We start from the raw sequence: 22,835 nt of genomic DNA, 5'->3' as shown, positions 1-22,835 counted from the left end.
CAGGGGTCTTCCGATGAGTTGGGAGGCAGATATCTCATGGCTGAATGGATCTCAGGGACAGAGAATCCCAGGTTGGAAGCTTCCCACTGAGTTGGGCTCTCCCACTACATCAGTGTCTCCCGTTTAGTAGCGGTCTACCGATAAGTCTGGGGTCCCGTGGTTCCCAGTGAGTCGGGTTGGAGAGGTTCTCTTTGGGTTGGGCTCACCTAGTGTCTGAAGTCTCCCGGAGAGACGGGGGTTTCTAGATTTGTGTTGCCCCTGTGAGTGGGGCCCTCCAAGTGTCAGGGATATCCTGGCGAGGCTGGGTTCTCCTGGTGAATAAGGGGTCTCCCAGTGTGTTGAGGGCCTCTCCAGGGGAAATAGGGCAGATACGCTAACCTGTTTGGTCTCTGTGGTTGGGAGGATCCTGTATTCAGAGGTTTTCCAGTGCATCTGGGGTATCCTGGTGTCAGGGATTCCTGTCCCAGTGTCCGGAGGTAACCCGCGAATCTTTCTCACCACAGACGGGGGACAGTGAGGAGGCGGAAGAGGAGGAGGGCGAGGGGGACCCCTGCCAAACGGCACCTCCTGAACCCGTGCAGCCATGCCAGCCTAGCGGAAGCCCAGACAGGGCTGAGGATGGGACCGGCGTCGCAGCAAGGGGAAGCTGTCACCTGCAGGGTGTCTGGCACCTTAGCCTGGACCCGCTCCTCACGCTGACCAATCACGGACACACGGTAGGTGTCCTCGGCCTCTCCCTGCGGCGGGCAGGGTTACGGGTTTACTGTGGGGGCGGGGGTCTTCCTTGCTCCCTGCCCCCACCCACACTGGGACAGAGCAGTGCGCTCACAGTGAGTGGGAGCCCGTGGCCAGTGCCCAGTGTCTCGTGCACTCTGCGCGTGCCTGGCTAAATAGACGCTGGTTTATAAGTTTAAAATGCATTGAGATACGGTGAAAAGCTTGCGTTTCAGATTCAGAATCAGGATTATTGTCACTGACACAGGTCGAAAAATTCCTTGTTCTGTGGCAGCAGTACCATGGAAGACAAAAGATGTGGGGGTGGGGCCACGGTAGCGTGGCAGTCTGTGTGACACTGTTACTGCAGGGGATGTTAGAGTTTGGAGTTCTGTTCTGGCGCCACCTTCTCCTTAGTAAGTGGGTTTCCTCTGGGTGCTCCTGTTTCCTCCCACATTCCAAAAATATGTGGTTAGTAGGTTAATTGGTCACCGTAAGTTATCCTGTGATTAGGCTGGGGTTCAATAGGTGGGTTGGTGGGTGCTTCCACTTGTTGGGCTGGAAGACCTGTTTTGCACTGTACCTCTGAAGAAACATACGATAAATCGCAAAAAGAGAGCAGAACTCGGCTGGAAATGTTCATGGGTTCACAGTCTGTTCAGAAATCCGGAGGCAGAGGGGAAGGAGCTACTACTGAGCGTGTGATGCACCATCAATAACTCTCAGAGACGTGAGGCAAGATATAGGCTTTTATTGGCTTGAAGAAAGAACAAGCAGCAATTGACCATCATGCTACATCCTGGAGACTGAGACCGGGCCTGTGTCTCCAATAGCCTTTGTTCCGGGGTCCGTGGGAGGAGCCACAGAAGCAGTCAGTGGGTGGGGGGGGGGCCGTGTCCAGACAGGTATATGTAGTTCACCACACTGAAAACATGAGTTGTGGAGTCAGTTCAGAGTTGAGCTGATGATTGTAGGGTAATAACTTCTCCTGGACCTGATGGTGTGGGACCTCAGGCTCCTGTACCTCCTTTCTGATGGCAACAGTGAAAAGAGGGAATGGCCTGGATGGTGGGAGGGCTCCTTGATGATGGATGCTGCTTTCTTGTGGCAGCGCTCCTTGTAGGGGTTTTCAGTGTTGGGAGGGCTTTGCCTGTGATGGACTAAGCCTAATCCAGGCTTTGTTGTTGTTACTGCAACAGACATATGTTGTGAAATTTGTCCAAATTAGGTTTATTATCTTCACTTCAGGAAATTAGACTAGTTCCCAACGAAACAACAGAGTGATAGAGTCGCTGCTTTAAGACATCAGGGTCCTGGGTTCAAACCTAACTTTGTGCACTGTCTGTGTGTGTGTGTGGAATTTGCACCTTCTCCCTGTGATCACGTGGACTCCCCCTGCATGCTGTGATATCCTCCCACATCTCAGGTCTGCTGGTTAATTGGCCACTATAAATTGCCCCTAATGTGGGTGAGTGGGGTAGGAGAATCAGATGATAAAACAAGGATGTGAAGGAGAAGATTGAGACAGATAGAGGGAGAGAGCGAGAAAAGGAGAGAGACATTGAGAGAGCGAAAGAGATGTTGAGAGGGAGAAACATTAAGAGAGAGAGGGAGAGACATTGAGAAAATGAAAGAGAGGGAGGAAGGGAGGGAGAGACATTGAGAAACAGACAGAGAGATTGAGAAAGAACATGAAAGAGAGAGAGGGCAGAGAGACATGGAAAGGGAGGGAGACAGCATGATTGAGGGAGAGAGATATTGAGAGAGGGAGAGAGATTGAGAAAGAAGGAGATAGTCATTGAGAAAATGTGAGAGGAGAGAGAGAAATTGAGGGAGGGGGAGAGATAGAGAGAGGAGAGGGCAACTTTGAGAGAGAGGGAGTTTACGAGAGTGAGGGAGTGAGATGGGGAGAAAATGAATGAGAGATAGAGAGAAAAGGAAAGAGGGACATCGAAAAGGAATGTGAGAGAGCAGGAGAGATATTGTGAAAGAGAGGCATTGAGAAAGATTTTGAGGGAGATAGAGGAAAGGAGAGACAGAGGGAGAGAGGAGGTTGAGGGAGAGAGAGTCATTGCGAGAGACAGAGAGGGGGAAGAGATATTGAGCGAGATTGAAAGAGAGACGTAGAGAGAGAGACATGGAGGGAGAGACATGGAGTGAGAGAGATGGAGGGAGAGAGACATTGGAAGAAAGATGTTGAGGGAAAGAGACATTGAGAGAGAGACAGTTAAAAGAGAGGGAGAAAGAGACATTGAGAGAGATTGAGGAAGAGAGAGAATGGGTTACACGGAAGTGTTTAAGGAAATGGGACTGACAAGATTGCCCAAATACATTTAAAAACACAGATGTTAGAAATGTGCAATAAAAACAGAATGCTGAGAATGCCCAGAAGGTCAGGCTACAACCATGGAGACAAAATAAGAGACAATGAATGCTTAATTTCAAAGACCAGTCGTCAGATACTCTGTCCTAGCCATTAGCTTGTACCAGTCTGCTTGTGAGTGGGTAGACCCTGGGAGCCCGGAACTCTTTAGATCGCCCCTTTAAATGTTGCCTCCTCACCAGACATGAAAAAATTGCCCCACTATCTGTGATCCCCTCCATCACCCTTCCCTACTCCTGGGGCGTGCTTGCTGAGGATCTGGTCCTGGACCCTCGAACTCTGGTGTACACTGGGAGCAGTGAAAAGTCAGGAGGTGTGTGTCTGACCCCAATCACTTGGTCCAGGTTTGGCCTTGGTTTGGAAGCAATCAGCAATGTAACTCATTCTGGATTAAACCAAATCTGGAACGGGCAGTGCTCAGTGAGACAACAGCAGGCTGGTTCTGTACAATCACCTCAGCACAGGCACATGCATGCTTCCCTTGACCACAGCCTCTCCTACCTGACAACAGAATTATCAGGTAAGATTTCCCTTAAGGAAACCATGCTGACTTGGGCATATTTTATCATGTGCCTCTCAGTGCCCCGAAACCTCATTCTTAATAATGGACTCCAATATTTTCCCAGCTACTGAAGTCAGGCTACCTGGCCTGTAACTTCATTTCTTTTGCCTCTCTCCTTTCTTAAAAACTTAACGAACATTTGCAATTTTCCAGTCCTTTGGAACCATTCCAGAATCTAATGATCTTTAAAGCTCACTGCTGATTCCTCCCCAATCTCTTCACCTGCCTCTTTCAGAATGCTGAGGTGTTGTCCATCTGGTCCTTGTGACTTCAGGCCTTGCAGCTGCCCAAGCTTCCCCTTAGTAACAGCAACTACACTCACTTCCTCCCTGACACCCCTTCAATTGCTGGCATATTCCACAGTGACTGATGGAAAATACTTACTAATCTCATTCGTTATTCCCTTGTCCCCACCATTACTCCCTCTCCAGCATTTTTTCCCAGCTTCCAATATCCACTGTCACCTCTATTTTACTCTTTATGTATCTGAAAAAAACTTGTGGTATCCTCTTTGATATTATTGGCTAGCTTACCTTTATATTTCTTCTCTCTTATCGATTTTTTGTTGACTTCTATTGGTTTTTAAAAGATTACCAATCCTCTGAGCTCCCACTAATTTTTGCTCTTTATAGGTCCTCTCCTTTGCTTTTATGCTGTCTTTCACTTCCCTAGTCAGCCATGGTTGTGTCATCCTCCCATTAGACTACTTCTTCAACTTTAGGATGTATCTATCCTGCATCTTCTGAATTGCTCCCCAAAACTCCAGTCGTCACTGTTCTGCCGTCATCCCTGATAGCGTCCCTCATAATCGACTTTGGCCAGCACCTCTCTCGTTCCTCTGTAATTCCCTTCATTGTACTGTCATACTGATACATCTGATTTTAGCTTCTCCCTTTCAACTGGCAGGGTGGATTGTGTCATTGTGTGATTATTGCCTCCTCAGGGCTCCTTTACCTTAAGTTCCCTAATCATATCTGCTTCATCGCACAATTGCCTTTTTCTTAATGTGATCAACCACAAGCTGCTCAAAAACCCCATCTTGTAAGCATTCTACAAATTCCCTCTCTTGGGATTCAGAAGCAATCTGATTTTCTCAATGTACCTGCATATTGAAATCCTTATCATAACTTTCCCCTTTGTACATGCCCATCCCATCTCCTGTTCTAACTTACACCCCACATACTGACAACTGTTTGGAGGCCTGTATGGAATTCCCATCAGGGTCTTTTTACTCTTGCTATTTCTTAACTCTACCCACAATGATATGACATTTTCCAATCCTATGCCACCTCCTTCTCAGGATTTGATTTCATTTTTTACCGACAGAGCAAATTCACCCCCTTTACCTACCTGCCTGTCCTTTCGATATAATGTGTATCCCAACTATGATTTTCTTACAGCTATTGCTCATCGATGCCCATATCATCATACCTGCCAATCTCTAACTGTGCTACAAGATCATCTACCTTATTCTGTGTACCATGTGCATTCAAATACTATGTAATACCTTCAGTCAGGACTTATACCCTTTTTGATTTTGCCCCCATATTACACTTAAAATCATTTCACTGACCGCAGTTTTGCACTATCATCTGTCTGTTTTTCCTCAGTCTCACTACACTCTGCCTCTGCTTGTATAGCAGCTGTCCCATCTTCAGGCCCTATAACTCTATTTCCCATCCCCCGGCCAAATAAGTTTAAACCATCCCAACATCTCCAGTAAACCTACTCCCAAGGAGTAACCGGTACTTCTTGTACTTTCCCCAGAAGAGATCCCAATGATCCAGAAATCTGAAACCCTGCGCCCTGCACGAATTCCTTAGCCACACATTCATCCTCACTGGCATGTGGCACAGGCAGCATTATAGAGCTTACTTTCCATGAGCTCCTGCTTTCCAGCTTTCTCCGTAACTTGCTATATTCCCACTTCAGGACCTCATCCCTTTTCTTACCTATGTTATTTGTACCAATATCTAACATGATTTACGGCTATTCAACCTCCCCCTTTAGGATGCTATGGGCCCAGTCTGAGACATCCCTGACCCTGACACAAAGGAGACCATATACCATCCAGATATCTACAGGATCTTCTGTCTGCTCCTCTGACTATGGAATTCCCTGTCACTACTGCAGAACTGAATGGGTGAAGGGAAGTAGCTGTCCTTGAACCTGGTGGTGTTGGGACTTCAGGCTTCTGTACCTCAGCGCCCGATGGTAGCTGCACGATCGGATAGTGGTGAACTTTGAAGATGGATGTTGAAGACTTGAGGAAATGCCCCCTGCAGTTACTACCAACAGTAGCAAGGGATGTTCTCATTTTCAGCTTCCCTCCAAGTCCTGGCTGACTCATCCATGCCCCCTGCTGGCTACGGGTCCCTCCAGCTGGTTATTTCTTCCTCCCTGGTTCTTATTCCAAAAAATTTGAACACGGATCCCACAGATTTCTAATAGATAGATAGATATTTGGATATTTTATTGATCCCAAAGGAAATTACAGTGTCACAGTAGAACTATAAGTGCACAGATATACAAATATTAGAAGAGAAGAAAGAATAAAAAATAAGTTACCTTAAGCAGTCTGACAGGAGAGGGTCATCACTTCCCCAGCTATAGGTTGACTCAATATAAAGCCCAATGGCTCTTTGGTAATGGCCAAAGAGGTATTACCCTCTTTGGAGCAGCGCAGTTGTCTTAGTCTATCACTTAAAGTGCTCCTCTGTTCAGCCAAGGTGGCACGCAGAGGGTGAGAAACATTTTCCAGAATTGCCAGGATTTTCCGTAGGGTCCTTTGTTCCACCACAGCCTCCAGTGTGTCCATTTTGACTCCTATAACAGAGCCAGTCTTTCTAATCAGCTTATTGAGCCTGTTGGCATCACCCATGTTGATGCCACTGCTCCAGCACACCACTGAATAGCAGATTGTACTGGAGACAACAAATGGGTAGAACATGTGAAGGAGAGGACTGCATACTCCAATAGACAATAGACAATAGGTGCAGAAGTAGACCATTCGGCCCTTCGAGCCTGCACCACAATTCTGAGATCATGGCTGATCATCTACTATCAATACCCGGTTCCTGCCTTGTCCCCATATCCCTTAATTCCCCTATCCATAAGATACCTATCTAGCTCCTTCTTGAAAGCATCCAGAGAATTGGCCTCCATTGCCTTCCGAGGCCGTGCATTCCAGACCCCCACAACTCTCTGGGAGAAGAAGTTTTTCCTTAACTCTGTCCTAAATGACCTACCCCTTATTCTCAAACCATGCCCTCTGGTACTGGGTTCTCCCAGCATCTGGAACATATTTCCTGCCTCTATCTTGTCCAATCCCTTAATAATCTTATATGTTGCAATCAGATCCCCTCTCAATCTCCTTAATTCCAGCGTGTACAAGACCAGTCTCTCTAACCTCTCTGCGTAAGACAGTCCGGACATCCCAGGAATTAACCTTGTTAATCTACACTGCACTTCCTCTACAGCCAGGTTGTCCTTCCTTAACCCTGGAGACCAAAACTGTACACAATACCCCAGGTGTGGTCTCACCAGGGCCCTGTACAAATGCAAAAGGATTTCCTTGCTCTTGTACTCAATTCCCTTTGTAATAAAGGCCAACATTCCATTAGCCTTCTTCACTGCCTGCTGCACTTGCTCATTCACCTTCAGTGACCGATGAACAAGGAGTCCTAGATCTCTTTGTATTTTTCCCTTACCTAACTCTACACCGTTCAGATAATAATCTGCCTTCCTGTTCTTACTCCCAAAGTGGATAACCTCACACTTATTCACATTAAACATCATCTGCCAAGTATCTGCCCACTCACTCAGCCTATCCAAGTCACCCTGAATTCTCCTAACATCCTCATCACATGTCACACTGCCACCCAGCTTAGTATCATCAACAAACTTGCTGATGTTATTCTCAATGCCTTTATCTAAATCGTTGATGTAAATGGTAAACAGCTGTGGTCCCAATACCAAGCCCTGTGGCAGCCCACTAGTCACTACCTGCCATTCCGAGAAACACCCATTCACCGCTACCCTCTGCTTTCTATCTGCCAACCAGTTTTCTATCCATGTCAATACCTTCCCCCCAATGTCATGTGCTCTGATTTTACCCACCAATCTCCTATGTACTCCAAAGGACCTCCGTCTCTTCGGGAAGTGGAGGCGACTCTGGTCCTTCTCGTACACAGCCTCTATGTTGGTGCCCTGCTCAAGTTTGTCATCCAAGTGCACCCCAGGTCCTCACCACATCCATGTCCTCACCATCAATAGTAAGCGGGAGCAGTACAGACTTGGCCTTCCTAAAATCCATCACCACCTCCTTTGTCTGACTGATGTCGAGCTGCAGATGATTCAGCTTGCTTTATTCGCAAAGTCCTCCACCACGGCCCTGGATTCATCCTCCCATCCTCCCTCTATATTCCTAAGTTATCAGAGAATCTCTGCAGTGAAATGATCCAGTGTTGTATCTAAAGTCTGAGGTACACAGGGTAAACAGGAGGGGAGTCAGTACAGTCCCCGTTGGGGTCCCAGTGCTGCTTACAGCCAGGTCTGACACAGCACTGAAGCCGCACATACTGTCTGCCAGTCTGCTGGTCCCAATGGAAGTGCCAACCTGCATGAAATGGAGCTTTTCCCCCAGACATGAGGGCTGTCTTATATTGCAGGCACTTGAGAAATCAAATACATGATCCTCACAGCGCTACCCTGCTTATCCAAATGTCTCTATTCAGCATCATCAAATCCGGTGTGATCCTGGTCGGCAAACTGCAGGGGACCCAGGGCTGATCTGACCTGGGGTCGGAGGTCTCTAGACTCTTCATGATGTGTGAGGTCAGGGCCACTGCATGGTAATCATTCAAGACTTTCAGTTGGCCGTTCTTAGATAGTGGGACCATACATGATGTTTTCCATGCAATTGGGCCCTTTTCCGGGCTGAGACTCAGATGAAAATACTCCACACAGCTGCTCAGCACACTCCTCCAGGGCCCTGGGGTTCACACCATCTGGTGCCAATGCTTTCGAGTTTCCCGACAGCCCTCCTGGGACACTCTCCCCCAGTCTAACTCACCTAAACCAGATACAATCTTTCTCCGTTAGGAAATCTCTTCTCAGCCTCCAAGGATGAGGATCACATTTCTCCCATCTATCCCTGGTCCCCTGTACAGCTCTCCTGCCCCTCTCTGGGACCTGTGCCTCCTTTCCAAGGTGCAATAAGACCATAAGAGCTGAATTAGGCCATTTGGCCCATCGAGTCTGCTCCACCATTTCATCATGGCTGATCCATTTACCCTCTCAATTCCAATCTCCATATCCCTTCATGCCCTGACTAATCAGGAATCTTTCGACCTCCGCCTTAAATATACACAAACACTTGTTGCCTGTGGCAACAAACTCCATGCATTCACCTCTCTCTGGCTAAAGAAATTCCTCCTCCTCTCCATTCTAAAAGACGTCCTTCTATTCTGAGGCCGTGTCCTCTGGTCTTAGACTCTCCCACCATTGGAAACGTCCCCTCGGCATCCACTCTATCAAAGCCTTTCACCGTTCGATAGGTTTCAATGAGGTCACCCCTCATTCTTCTGAATTCCAGCGACTACAGGCCCAGAGCCATCAAACACTCCTCACGTGACAAGCAATGTCCAGAACATGGATGCCTCTGGGCAGGGCAGTGCAGCAGTAGGTAAGGATGCTGCCTCCCAGCTCAGAGTCCCGGGTTCGATTCTAGCCTCTGCTACTATTCACGATAAAACAAAGGAATAAACGGTCCAAAACATTAACTTTAACATTCATGGTCGGTACATTCAGTAGAAAGCAGAAACAGAAACACAACACGTATTTGGCAGCATGGTAGTGTACTGGTTAGTGTAAAGCAATTACAGCGTCAGTGAGCCAGCTTCAGTTCCCCCGCTGTTTGTGTGTTCACCCATTGACTGTGTGGGTTTGTTCTACATTCTAGGGGTTACTTGGTTAATTGGTCATGTGTGTAACTGGTGGCACGTGCTCTTTGGGATGGAAGGGCCTGTTACCGGGCTCAATCTCTAAATAAAACCAATATAAAACAAGCATAGCACCATTGCCCCTCACGTAGCTCCCTGACACAATGTCCATTTTTTTTTGTTCGAGGGTCTTCCCACATAACTCAGCCCTTTTGTGTGTGGCCCTTCCCACAAAGCATTAGTTCTAGCTGCACCAAGCTTCAGTGTGTCCCTCAGCAGGTGCTCCCGCGACCTGGAACGTGACGATCGGCGGCTTTCCCTCGTGGCCATCTCGTTGTGCTGGGAGACCAACAGGTGTCGCGCAAACTGAGCGGTTGATGATCTTCCAGCAGCACTTGATGTCTGCCTTGGTGTGTGTCCCTGGGAACGGCAAGTAGGGCAGAGAGTTACATAGCAGCCACTGGGGGTGAACCCTCGTATCTGTTTCCACCCCCTCCTCAGCAAATCCACCATCTGTAAAGAAGTTTATTCCCCACTGCAGCCATCCCTGAGCAAGTGATCCAAGCCACCTGGCAGGATGTCTCTTCCCCAGTTCAGACCAATGAGCACCAAGACATCCCTTGGTGCAACGTCCTCTCTGCTCCCCTTCCACCCCCCACCATCAGAACTTTCCTCTACAGGTGACATGTCAGCCCCCTCCCCCCAGTGTATGCTGTTTGTGTGGAGCTTGTACGCTCTCTGTGTGACCCTCTGTGAGTTCCTCTGAAAGCTCCCCACATCCCAGGCCAGGAAGGTCCCTCTCCCCAGCTGAGTGTAGTTGGGGGAATCCAGGGTCCGCTGATGGGAATGTGGGAGAGAAGGTGAGCGCGAGTAAGTGTGGGAAACTGAGTTTATTATTGCCATATACAGTAAAAAGTACTTGGTTTTTGCACAGTGCATTGAGGCCGTACAAGGGAAAAATTTTAAAAACTTAACAAAATGGAGACGTAATGTAAAGATATTTACTCCTCATGTATGTGAAGGATGTAAGAAAAGTCAATCCAATTTAGTTCAGAGTGGAAGAGCCAAAGATAAGGTAGTTGGTTTACAAACAGTGGCAATGTGTAGAGAGATTCCTAGCAAGGAGAGGCTGACGACAGGGTAAAATTGCAGTTACCAGGATGAGTTGCAAGTAAAGTCAGAAAAAAATCAGGAAAGGCGTATACAGGATGAAAGATGTTATATTTCAATGTGCACAATATATGGAATAAGGTCAATGAACTTGCAGCATGGTAACAGATTGGCAAGTATGATGTGGTAGGCATCACTAAATTATAGTTGAAAGAAGATTATAGCTGGGACCTTAGTGAACAAGGATACACATTGTATTGAAAGGACAGGAAGGAAGACAAAGGGGGTGGTATGGTTCTGTCGGTATAAAATAAAATTAAATCATTAGAAAGATGTGACATATGGTCAGAGGTGTTGAGTTGTTGTGGATAGAGCTAAGGAAAGACCCTGATGGGAATTGTATACAGACCCCCAAACAGTAGTAAGGAAGTGGTCTACAAATTACACCAGGAGATAGAAAATGCATGCCAAAAGGACAGTGTTACAATAGTCATAGAGAATTTTAATATGCAGGTAGTTTGGGAAAATCAGGTTGGAGCTAGATCGAAGAAGGGGAATTTCTAAAATGCCTATGAGATGGCTTTTTGGAGCAGCTCATGTTTGAGTCCAATAGGACATCAACTATTCTGGATTGGGTGTCGTGCAATGAACTGAATCAATTAGAGAACTTGAGGTAAAAGAACACTAAGGAGAAAGCGATCATAATATGATTGAATTCACCCTGAAATTTGAGAAGGAGAAGCTAAAATCAGATGCATCAGTATTACAGTGGAGTAAAAGAAATTACAAAGGTATGAGAGAGGAGATGGGCAGAATTGATTGGAAAAGAACACTGGCAGGGATGACAGCAGAGCAGCGATGGCTGGAATTTCTGGAAGCAATTCAGAACGCACAGGATATATACATCCCAAAGAGGGGGAAGTATCCTAAAGACAAGATGACACAACCGTGGCTAACAAGGGAAGTCAAAACTAATATTAAAAAGCCAAAGAGAGGGCATATAATAGAGCAAAAATTAGTGGGAAATTAGGAGAGTATGAAGCTTTTAAATACCAACAGAAGGCAACTAGAAAGTCATTAAGAAAGTAAAGGTGGAATAGGAAAGTAAGTTAGCTAATAATATTAAAGAGGATACCAAAAGTTTGTTCAGATACATAACATGTAAAAGAGAAGCAAGAGTGGACAGTGGACCACTGGAAAACAATGCTGGAGAAGTGGTAATGGGGCTCAAGGAAATGGCTGAGGCACTGAATAAGTATTTTGCATCAGTCTTCAATGTGGAAGATGACTAGCAGCGAGTTGGTAGTTCCAGGTGACTGCGGGCATTTAATCCACGAAGTTACCATTTCTAGAGAGAAGATTCTTGGGAAACTAAAAGATCTGAAGTTAGATAAGTCACCTGGACCAGATGGTGTACATCCCAGGGTTCTGAAAGAGGTGGCTGAAGAGATTCTGTGGGCATTAATAATGATCTTTCAAAATTCACTGGATTCTGGAAGACTGGAAAGTTACAAATGTCACTCAACTCTTCAAGAAGGGAAAGAGGCAGAAGAAAGGAAACTACAGGCCAGTCAGCCTAACCTCAGTGACTGGGAGGATGTTGCAATTGATTGTGAAGGATGTGATCTCAGGGTACTTGGTGGCAAATGATAAAGTGGGCCATTGTCAGTATGGTTTCCTTAAGAGAAAATCTTGCCTGACAAATCTGTTGAAATTCTTTGAAGAAATAACAAGCTGAATAGACAAAGGAGAATCAGTTGATGTTGTGTACTTGGATTTTCAGAAGGCCTTTGTCAACATGGAACACATGAGGTTAGTTAATAAGCAATGAGCCCCTGGCATTACTGCATGAATAAAGCAGTGGCTGATTGGCAAGATTGAAAGAGTGGGAAAAAGAGGGTGCCTTTTCTGTTTGGCTACCGGTGACCAGCAGTGTTCCACAGGGGTCTGTGATGGGACCAATTCTTTTTATGTTAAATGTCAATGATTTGGAGATGGAATTGATGGCTTTGTTGCCAAGTTTGCGGATGATAAGACAATAGGTGTTTTGAGGAAATAGGGAGGCTGCAGAAGAACTTAGACAGATTAGGAGAATGGGCAAAGAACTGGCAGATGGAATACAGTGTCAGGAAGTGTATGGCCATGCACTTTGGTAGAAGAAATGAAAGGGCAGACTCTTTTTTAAAGGGAGAGAAAATACAAAAAGCTGAGAAGCAAAGGGATGTAGGGGTCCTTGTGCAGGTTCCCTGAAGGTTAGTGTTCAGGTTGAGTCTATGGTGAGGAAGGCATGAATGTTGGCATTCATTTCAAGAGGACTAGAATATAAAAGCAAGGATGTAACATTGAGACTTTATAAAGCACTGGTGAGGCCTCGCTTGGGGTATTGTGGTGAACTACATATACCTGTCCGGACACTACGCCCCGCTGACTGCTCCTGTGGCCCCTCCCACTGACTGTGGTTCCTCCCACAGACCCCGGTATAAAGGCGATTGAGGCCTGAGCCCTGCCCTCAGTCTCCAGGATGTAGTATGGTGCTCAACTACTGCTTGTTCCTTCTTCCGGCAAATAAAATCTGATATCTCACCTCATGTCTCAGAGAGTTATTGATGGTGCATCAGGTATTGTTAGCAGTTCTGGGCCCTTTATCTTAGAAAGGATGTAATGAAACTGGAGAGGGTTTAAAAGAGGTTAATGAAAATAATTCCAGGATTAAGCAGCTTGTCACATGAAGAGTGTTTGATGGCTCTGGCCTGTATTCACTGGAATTTAGAAGAATGAGGGGTGACCTCATTGAAACCTATTGAATGGTGAAAGACCTTGGTAGAGTGGATGTGAAAAGGATGTTTCCTGTGTTGGGAATCCAGACGCCTCAAGATAGAAAGGAGATGGGAAGGTATTTCTTTAGCCAGAGAGTGGTGAATCTGTGGAATTCTTTGCCACTGGCAGCTGTGGAGGCCAAGTCTTTATGTTTTTTTAAGGCAGAGGTTGATAGCTTCTTGTTTGGTCAGGGCAGGAAAGGGTATGAGGGAAGGCAGGAGATTGGGGCTGAGGGAAAATGGATAAGCCATGATGAAATCACAGATGGATGGGCCAAATGGCCTAATTCTGCTGCTATATCTTAAGGTCTTATGGGTTAAAAATCCATCTTATTCTACAAGCAGTCTGTGCATAATTCTGATAACAGTGGGCCAGAAACTGGCCTTGAGCCTGGTTATCCGTGCTTTCACGCTTTTGTATCTTCTGCCAGATGTTCGGAGTGGGGGTGTGGAGAAGAGAGATTTAAAATACAGTCTGACAGAAGGTCTTCAGCCTGAGATGTTGACTGTTTCTCTCTCCACAAAAGGCCCCGTGGAGGTTGATTGTCCACGGGATCCGACTGAGCTTGAGGGTTACTCAAGGATGTACCTGCACTCTCTCTCCCCCTGCAGGCCACCATTGTGACCCCGGAGTGCATGGAGCGCGAGGTGCTCCTCGACCTGGTGTACAAGGTTCAGAGCCGGCAATTCAACGATCAGCGGCACTCCGTCCGCAAGGAGATCCGGGATCGGCGAGGCTGCCACTCACTCCCGACCTCGCCGCTGGAGAAGATGCAATGTAAGGGAGCATAAACCACCCCCCACCAACCCCATTAACCTGGTCTGGCACTATTCCTGTGTCTTCATATCGGAGGCTAATGGGGTGAGACCATCCTCTGCAAAACATGCTCCCTTTGAGTACTGTGCAGCTCAGCTGTGGTCAAACCCTGTCCTGGGAGTGTGTGATGGGGTAGAGTAGAAGGAGCTCCACTCTCTGTCTGACCCTGGGAGTGTGTGATGGGGTAGAGTGGAAGGAGCTCCACTCTCTGTCTGACCCTGGGAGTGTGTGGTGGGGGTAGAGTGGAAGGAGCTCCACTCTCTGTCTAACCCTGGGAGTGTGTGATGGGGTAGAGTGGAAGGAGCTCCACTCTCTGTCTGACCCTGGGAGTGTGTGATGGGGTAGAGTGGAAGGAGCTCCACTCTCTGTCTGACCCTGGGAGTGTGTGATGGGGTAGAGTGGAAGGAGCTCCACTCTCTGTCTGACCCTGGGAGTGTGTGATGGGGTAGAGTGGAAGGAGCTCCACTCTCTGTCTGACCCTGGGAGTGTGTGATGGGGTAGAGTGGAAGGAGCTCCACTCTCTGTCTGACCCTGGGAGTGTGTGGTGGGGGTAGAGTGGAAGGAGCTCCACACTCTGTCTGACCCTGGGAGTGTGTGATGGGGGTAGAGTGGAAGGAACTCCACTCTCTCTCTAACCCTGGGAGTGTGTGATGGGGTAGAGTGGAAGGAGCTCCACTCTCTGTCTGACCCTGGGAGTGTGTGATGGGGTAGAGTGGAAGGAGCTCCACTCTCTGTCTGACCCTGGGAGTGTGTGATGGGGGTAGAGTGGAAGGAGCTCCACTCTCTGTCCGACCCTGGGAGTGTGTGATGGGGTAGAGTGGAAGGAGCTCCACTCTCTCTCTAACCCTGGGAGTGTGTGATGGGGTAAAGTGGAAGGAGCTCCACTCCCTGTCTGACCCTGGGAGTTTGTGATGGGGTAGAGTGGAAGGAGCTCCACTCTCTGTCTAACCCTGGGAGTGTGTGATGGGGTAGAGTGGAAGGAGCTCCACTCTCTGTCTGACCCTGGGAGTGTGTGATGGGGTAGAGTGGAAGGAGCTCCACTCTCTCTCTAACCCTGGGAGTGTGTGATGGGGTAGAGTGGAAGGAGCTCCACTCTCTCTCTAACCCTGGGAGTGTGTGATGGGGTAGAGTGGAAGGAGCTCCACTCTCTCTCTAACCCTGGGAGTGTGTGATGGGGGTAGAGTGGAAGGAGCTCCGCTCTCTGTCTGACCATGGGAGTGTGTGATGGGGTAGAGTGGAAGGAGCTCCACTCTCTGTCTGACCCTGGGAGTGTGTGATGGGGTAGAGTGGAAGGAGCTCCACTCTCTCTCTAACCCTGGGAGTGTGTGATGGGGTAGAGTGGAAGGAGCTCCACTCTCTCTCTAACCCTGGGAGTGTGTGATGGGGTAGAGTGGAAGGAGCTCCACTCTCTCTCTAACCCTGGGAGTGTGTGATGGGGGTAGAGTGGAAGGAGCTCCGCTCTCTGTCTGACCATGGGAGTGTGTGATGGGGTAGAGTGGAAGGAGCTCCACTCTCTGTCTGACCCTGGGAGTGTGTGATGGGGTAGAGTGGAAGGAACTCCACTCTCTGTCTGACCCTGGGAGTGTGTGATGGGGTAGAGTGGAAGGAGCTCCACTCTCTGTCTGACCATGGGAGTGTGTGATGGGGTAGAGTGGAAGGAGCTGCACTCTCTGTCTGACCCTGGGAGTGTGTGATGGGGTAGAGTGTAGAAAGCTTCACTGTGTCTGATTTTGGGAGTGTGTGATGGGACAGGATGTAAAGAGCTTCACTCTATGACTAACCCCTATGATGGGAATATGATGGTACCCATTGTGGTGAGCTTCCCTCTGTTCTGGGAGAGTGTGATGGGACAGTGAGGAGGAAACTTCACTCTGTCTCACATTATAAACTGATTTATCCTGCTTTTAACACTGTTTTTACCATGTTGCATCCTGAAGAACGTAAATTACTTTTGCCCAGCTATGATTTGTACACTTCCAATTTTCACAATATTGTCATCTCTGTGTCTATATAGAGAGTTATTTGTAACATTACAGAGGTGTGTACAGTATAAGTACACAAGTGTGTGTGTGTGTACTTATGTAGAGAGTGTGCTCGCATGTGTGCATACATAGGATTGTGTACGTACAAAGATATGCAGGTGTGTGTGTGTGTGTGTGTGTGTGTGTGTGTAGGTGTGTGTGTGTGTGTCTGTGTGTGTGTGTGTGTGTCTGTGTGTGTAGGGGTGTGTGTGTGTGTGTAGGTGTGTGTGTGTGTGTCTGTGTGTGTGTGTGTGTCTGTGTGTGTGTGTGTGTGTCTGTGTGTGTAGGGGTGTGTGTGTGTGTCTGTGTGTGTAGGGGTGTGTGTGTGTGTGTGTGTTTGTGTCTGTGTATGTGTGTGTGTGTGTGTGTGTTTGTGTGTCTGTGTGTGTGTGTGTGTGTGTGTGTCTGTGTGTGTAGGGGTGTGTGTGTGTGTGTTTGTGTCTGTGTGTGTGTGTGTGTGTGTGTTTGTGTCTGTGTATGTGTGTGTGTGTGTGTTTGTGTCTGTGTGTGTGTGTGTGCAGAGTTCTGACCCTTGTTCTTTTGAACAGATTTCTTCCGCTCCATGTCCAACCTTCAAGCCGAGGAGTTCTTCGACCTGATTGCCCGGTCTCAGAGCCGTCGCCTTGACGACCAGCGGGCCGACTTTGAGGAGTCATCTGCCGGGGATGTGGATCCAAAGATCTGTGAGGAAAACATGGAATACCTGGATCTAGTGGGGACAGAGTGTGCCCAGGTAGAGGGGCAGCAAGAGACAACCCTGTTCACCTCAGACAGAGCTCGTTCCCTGAAAGAGGAAGGCATGGAACCCGTAGAGAAAGAGACCCCGGCAGAGCAAGGTGAAGTTCCAGTAGAGAGTGAGCAGGTTCCATCAGAGAAAGAGGAGATCCCAGTAAACCAAGAGATGATACCAAAAGAGGGCGAAGAACCAGCTGATGACGGGAACACTCCAGGAGAGGAAGAGGAGCCCCGAGCAGAGGATGTGGAGATCCCAGCAGGAGAGGTTCAAACAGAGAAAGGGGAAGCCCCAGCAGAACCAGCAGAGGGAGGTGAGGCTCCAGCAGAACTGGGGGCAGCCCCAGCAGCGAAACAGCAGAACTCTGCACCGAGAAAGTGGACTGGAGGTGGGAAGGACCCAGACGAGGAGCTGTACAACACCATACTGAAGCACCAGGTATGGAGAGACAGCAGGGTAACTCGGAGTGGATGGAGTAGGGGTGGGAGGGGAGCAGGTTCTTGGTGATTGGGGTGGAGCCTGGAGGATTCATCCACCTGGACTCACTCTAGGTGCATAGGGTGTTGGGTGTCGTCATATCCGGGGGGTTCAGAGACCCAGTTACCAAACCCTCAGTGATAGGGGTTGAGGTTGTTTGAATGGTGAAACCCTTAGGTAACACCAGTAAGATGGCAGATGTGTTCACCAGTCGCATCCCCTCTGCGATCCAAAGCAGAAGGGTGGGGCAACTCTCCCTGGGAGTTGCAAAACTGCTTTTTGTTGGTGTGGTGGGGGGACTTTTCCTGGCTGGGGCAGTCAGGAGTTGAAGAGGGGAGGAAGGTGGGGGGAGATCTGTGAAGGCAATACCCTGGGATAGATCACAGGGACTTGAACCCACCCATGGTTTTGAGGGGTAGGAGGGTGTTGGGGAGGGGTGGGTGGGTGATAGTCCCAAAAACTCTAGCCACCTCAATAACCAAGGGCAGGGCTCGGAGGACACAGGAGGGGAGAGTGGCTGGAGGGAAGATCTGTCCTCAGATCTCAGGCGCAAGGGTCTGGAAGTATGTTGTCTGAGGACCAGCAGGAGAGGGAGTGGGAGGGGAGGAAAGGCCCACTCTAGTCTCTTCAGTAACGAGGGGTAGGATATCTTGGGCTGCTGGCCAGAAAGGACTGGGGTGAGTTGGGGTGGGGATAGGCCTGGATAGGTGGGGCCAGAGGTACAAGCTGTGCTGGGACTCATGGGAGATGGGATGGGGTTAGGGGACGACCCAACCCTAGACCACTCAGTAACCAGGGGCAGGAAGCTTGGAGGTACCATGTCTGACTGGAGATGGGGAGGGGGGGGGAATAGACACAAACTAGAATCTTTCAGTGACCAGGAGCAATGTTCAGAGGTCCTACCTGTCCCAGGGCTAACAGGAGAGGGAATGGGGTGGTGTAGACCTAATTCGAAATCTTTCGTTATCCAAAAGCTGAGGTTTGGAGGTATGAGCTATCTCATAATTGACAGGAGTTTGGAGGGGTGTAGGCTAGGAGCAGAGGGTTATGGACTAACTATCTTGGGACAGGCAGGGGAGGTAGATAGACACAGCACTCGATCCCTCAGTGACTGGGGGCTATGTCCAGAGGCATGAAATGCCCCAAGGCCTATTGCGTATGGAGGTATGGGTCGGGGTTGCGCGTGGTAACGGGATCCCAGATGTCAGGATTGCGGTTGCTGGTGTTCGGATTGTGAGCCAAGACACAGGCCCAACCACAGTAACACCCTGCCTGTCTCCCCCACCCCCCACAGTCGGCTAGAGCCCGGATCGAGGACCAGCGAAGCCAGCCACCGGACCGCAGCCCGCGCGAGTTCTTCGACCTGCTGCAGCGGCTTCAGGAGCGGCGGATGGATGAGCAGCGGGCAGCTCTGCCTCCCAGCCTGGGCCCCGGTGCCAAGCGGGGGCTCAGCCCCTTGCCCGGGGACCGCCGGCCCTCTGTTTTCACCCCCCTGCTGAGGGGGGTGTCCCAGAAGAGGGCCAACTCCAGCTAGGCCCCAGTGTACAGGGTGGGGTGGGCAGGCCTAGGCCCTCACCCAGGATCCTCATCCCACTCTCACACCCAGGCGTGCTGTGGTGAGCTGGTATTCAGGGAGGTAGAAGTAAGATGGGGGGGTAACAGAAATTCTGTGGGCGTGTGAAGTAGATAGGAGTCAGATGAGGCCAAGCTATTGGCTTCAATCTCTGAACGCTGGCCCAACATAATGAAGTGGTTTCTCCCCAAACCCCACCCCATCCTCATTTTAAGCCTGGGTTATCAGTGTCCCAGATATCCCCCAACATCTCCCTTTCCTGCTTTATGCAATGGTCCCCTATCTCCCTCACCACTGATTTCCCACTGTCGTGGAGAGCATCACACCCCCCCATAACCCCTCACCCCACCCCCCACGGCTGATTTCCTACCGTCATGAACAGCAGTCCCCACCCCCTCACCATCCCACACCCCAGCTACCGGCTCTTCCCTCTCGCCTCCATCCAAAGGCATCGCAGGGAAACACTCCGGGACGTTGCGGGGTACCTTTGCACATGTGAGTTTGCATCAGCTCCCTCCTTGCCCGTCCTTCCCTATTCCTCACTGCCCACACGTGGGGACAGGCGGGAAGGTAAGGGGCCGCAGGTCCCCCCCACCCCCCCCCCGTCCTCCCCTTATTGCTACATTCCCTCATTGGAGGCTGATAGCAGCCTGCCTCTCTCCCATGGCCTCATCTCCTCTTGAGGACTTGAGACTGGGTTTGAAAATGGCACCGGCAAAGTCAGCAACTATGGGCCAATGCTAACTGCCCCCAAAGAGGGCAGTCATCCTGGCAAAGGTGTCTGTCCTGGCTCCAGTCACCCGGATCTGTCCTGACTGGATGGGGGCTGTTCTGGCATGGAATAGATGGGCAGAACAGCATTTCCACTTTCCTGCCGTGTGAGATGGAAAAGTAGGTATGCATTGAAGTGTTCCCCTCTGCCAACTTGTCCTGTCTTTTCTGGAGTGGGCCCATTCAGGAGGTGCTGTCGAGGGAGCCCACAGAGATGGGCAGAGCTGGTGTGCTCCACAACCACTGTGTGCCAGAGGTGGTGGGGAGGGAGGGCTCACTGTCAACTCCAGTGTATCCTGTTTGCCTCTAAGTGTTCTATTGCATTGAAAGCGTACTGTAAATCTTGTAGAAGTGGGTACAAGTGACAGGGTCTGATCCCTACGAGGTGGCATTTGGCTTCTTGCAGACGTTCTTTTTCAAAAGCTATTCGTGGAAGTTTATAAGGAGAAGTGCAGAGGACAACCAGTGCATTAAATATGTCGCTCAGTACACCATTCAGAAATGAAAAACCCGCCGCCTATCACTTGCCAACCTCAGTCGATCTCTGCACTCCTGCTATGCCACAGCTTCTGGCCTGGATCTTACACTGCGCACCCTCCGACTACTCTTTCATCCCAGATGGAGGGTGTTGGCCCTGACCTGACTGTCCTCCTCCCTTGCAGATGTTGCCTGACCCGTTCCTTCCCCATTGCTCAGCAAGACCACAGCTGCCCTTGTACCTCAGAGCCCCCTTTTCTGCCCTGACCTCGTGTCCATCCATTCCATTAATATCTATGCTTATCTGCCTAGAGCGTGGCAAAATGTTTAAGGTGTTGGACTGGTGAGCTGAAGGTCGTGAGTTCAAGCCCCAGCCGAGGATGTGTGTTGTGTCCTTGAACAAGGCACTGAGCCACACACTGCTCCAGTCCACCCAGCTGAAAATGGGTACCGGCAAGATGCTGGGGGTTAACCTCGCGATAGACTGGCGTCCTATCCAGATGGGGGTGTGGGGGTTGATATCTCATACTCTCACTTCACGCCATGAAAACCGGCATAAGCGCAGGCCTGATGAGCCTATAAGGCTTGGGACAGACATTAACTTTAACTTCATCTGTCTGGAGTTAAAAGAGTGAACAATCCTAGCCAGGCAGAGCATTCCTGTGATGCACCAAACTCTGGGAGAAGAAATTTACACTTAACTCCAAAGATCCAGATTCAGGACATTCAGGATCCAAGATTTTTTAATGTCATTTCCAGTACACAAGAGTAAAGGAGAACAAATAATTATTACTCCATATCTGATACAGCACAATAAACACAATCAGATAAAGAATGCAATAATGATAAAAAACACAATAAATAAATAAAATAGCTTATATATATATATATAGATTGATTTTATGTCCATAAAGTGACGCTAGGCACAGGTGACATTTGGTGACTGACAGGAAATGATAAAGTAGTGGATGGTTGGTTAGTGGGTGGATGTGTTGATCAGCCTTACTGCTTGGGGAAAGTAACGGTTTTTGAGTCTGGTGGTCCTGGCGTGGTTGTTATGTAGCCTTCTCTCTGATGGGAGTGTGTCAAACAGTCCATGAACCTTCATAATGTTAATGGCCATTTACTGGTTCCTTTCTGTATATATGTCCTTTTTGATGCGTAGGCTGGAGCCAGTTTAAACTACCGGGTGTAGAGTCTTCCTGTCCACCACAGTGCATTTTCCATAGCATGCAATGACGCAGCTTGTTAGGATGTGCTCCGTACGCACCTGTGGAGTGATGGGAGTCTGGTTGTGCGTAGGCCAGCTCTCTTCATCCTCCTCAGAAAGTAGAGATGTTGCTGAGCTTTCCTGACTGCGTAGGATGTGCTCTGGGATGAAGAGAGGCTCTGCGACCTGTTTTTTTAACCTACTGTTGTTTTGTTGTTGGTTGTGTTCTGTGTTGGTTCTGCTGAGCATTGTGAGCATATGCGATGTCGATACCTGAATGTTCATAGTCAAAGTTCAAAGTAAAATTTATTATCAACCCTGAGATTCTTTTTCTGCGGGCATACTTAGCAAATCTATAGAACAGTAACTGTGGTTAATGAAAAACAAACTGTGGAAATGCAGATATAAATAAATATCAATAAATAACAAGATGAAGGAGTCCTTAAATGAGTGCAGTTATCCCCTTTTGTTCAATAGCCTTTTGGTTGAGGGGTAGTAACTGTTCTTTAACCCGGTGGTGTGGGGGCAGCAGCGAGAAAAGAGCATGGCCTGGGTGGTGAGGATCGTTGATGATGGATGCTGCGTTTCTATGGCAACGTTTCATGTAGATGTGCTCAATGACTGGGAGGGCTCTACCGTGATGCACTGGGCCGAATCCACTACCTTTTGTAGGATATTCCACTCAAAGCACTGGTGTTCCCATACCAGGCCATAACGCAACCGGGCAGCACAATGTCCACCACACTTCCAAAGAAGTTTGTCAAGGTTTTTTGGTGACATGCCAAATCGTTGCAGACTCCTGAGGAAGTAGAGACACTGTCGAGCTTTCTTCCCAAATATATTTCTATAATAGAAACATAGAAAATAGGTGCAGGAGTAGGCCATTTGGCCCTTCGAGCCTGCACTGCCATTCGGCATGATCATGGCTGATCATCCAACTCAGAACCCTGTACCATACCCCCTTCTCTCCATACCCCCTGATCCCTTTCGCCACAAGGGCCATATCTAACTTCCTCTTAAATATAGCCAATGAACCGGTCTCAACTGTTTCCTGTGGCAGAGAATTCCACAGATTCACCACTCTCTGTGTGAAGAAGTTTTTCCTCATCTCGGTCCAAAAAGGCTTCCCCTTTATCCTTAAACTGTGACCCCTTGTTCTGGACTTCCCCAACATGATGGGTCCAGAAGAGTTCCTCTGAGATAGTCCTCAGGTGTGTTGGCCGTTTACA

At 48.8% G+C, this 22,835-nt stretch overlaps 1 protein-coding gene across 2 annotated transcripts in view; it reads left to right on the top strand.

The window, feature by feature from the left end:
- LOC132394539 (uncharacterized) overlaps positions 1-22,823 on the top strand; it is a 44,485-nt gene extending 21,662 nt beyond the window's left edge. For both annotated transcript variants that reach the window (XM_059970823.1, XM_059970822.1), the window contains exons 3-6: positions 504-716; positions 14,140-14,305; positions 16,914-17,536; positions 18,870-22,823. In XM_059970823.1, the coding sequence (XP_059826806.1) occupies positions 504-716; positions 14,140-14,305; positions 16,914-17,536; positions 18,870-19,109 (1,242 nt within the window). In that variant the 3' untranslated portion in view covers positions 19,110-22,823. The remainder of the gene's footprint in view (positions 1-503; positions 717-14,139; positions 14,306-16,913; positions 17,537-18,869) is intronic.
- The last annotated feature ends 12 nt before the right edge of the window (positions 22,824-22,835 follow it).

This window comes from Hypanus sabinus, chromosome 5, assembly GCF_030144855.1.
Source record: "Hypanus sabinus isolate sHypSab1 chromosome 5, sHypSab1.hap1, whole genome shotgun sequence".
Classification (NCBI taxonomy): Eukaryota; Metazoa; Chordata; class Chondrichthyes; order Myliobatiformes; family Dasyatidae; genus Hypanus; species Hypanus sabinus.
This window is presented reverse-complemented; position numbering and strand designations above follow the sequence as displayed.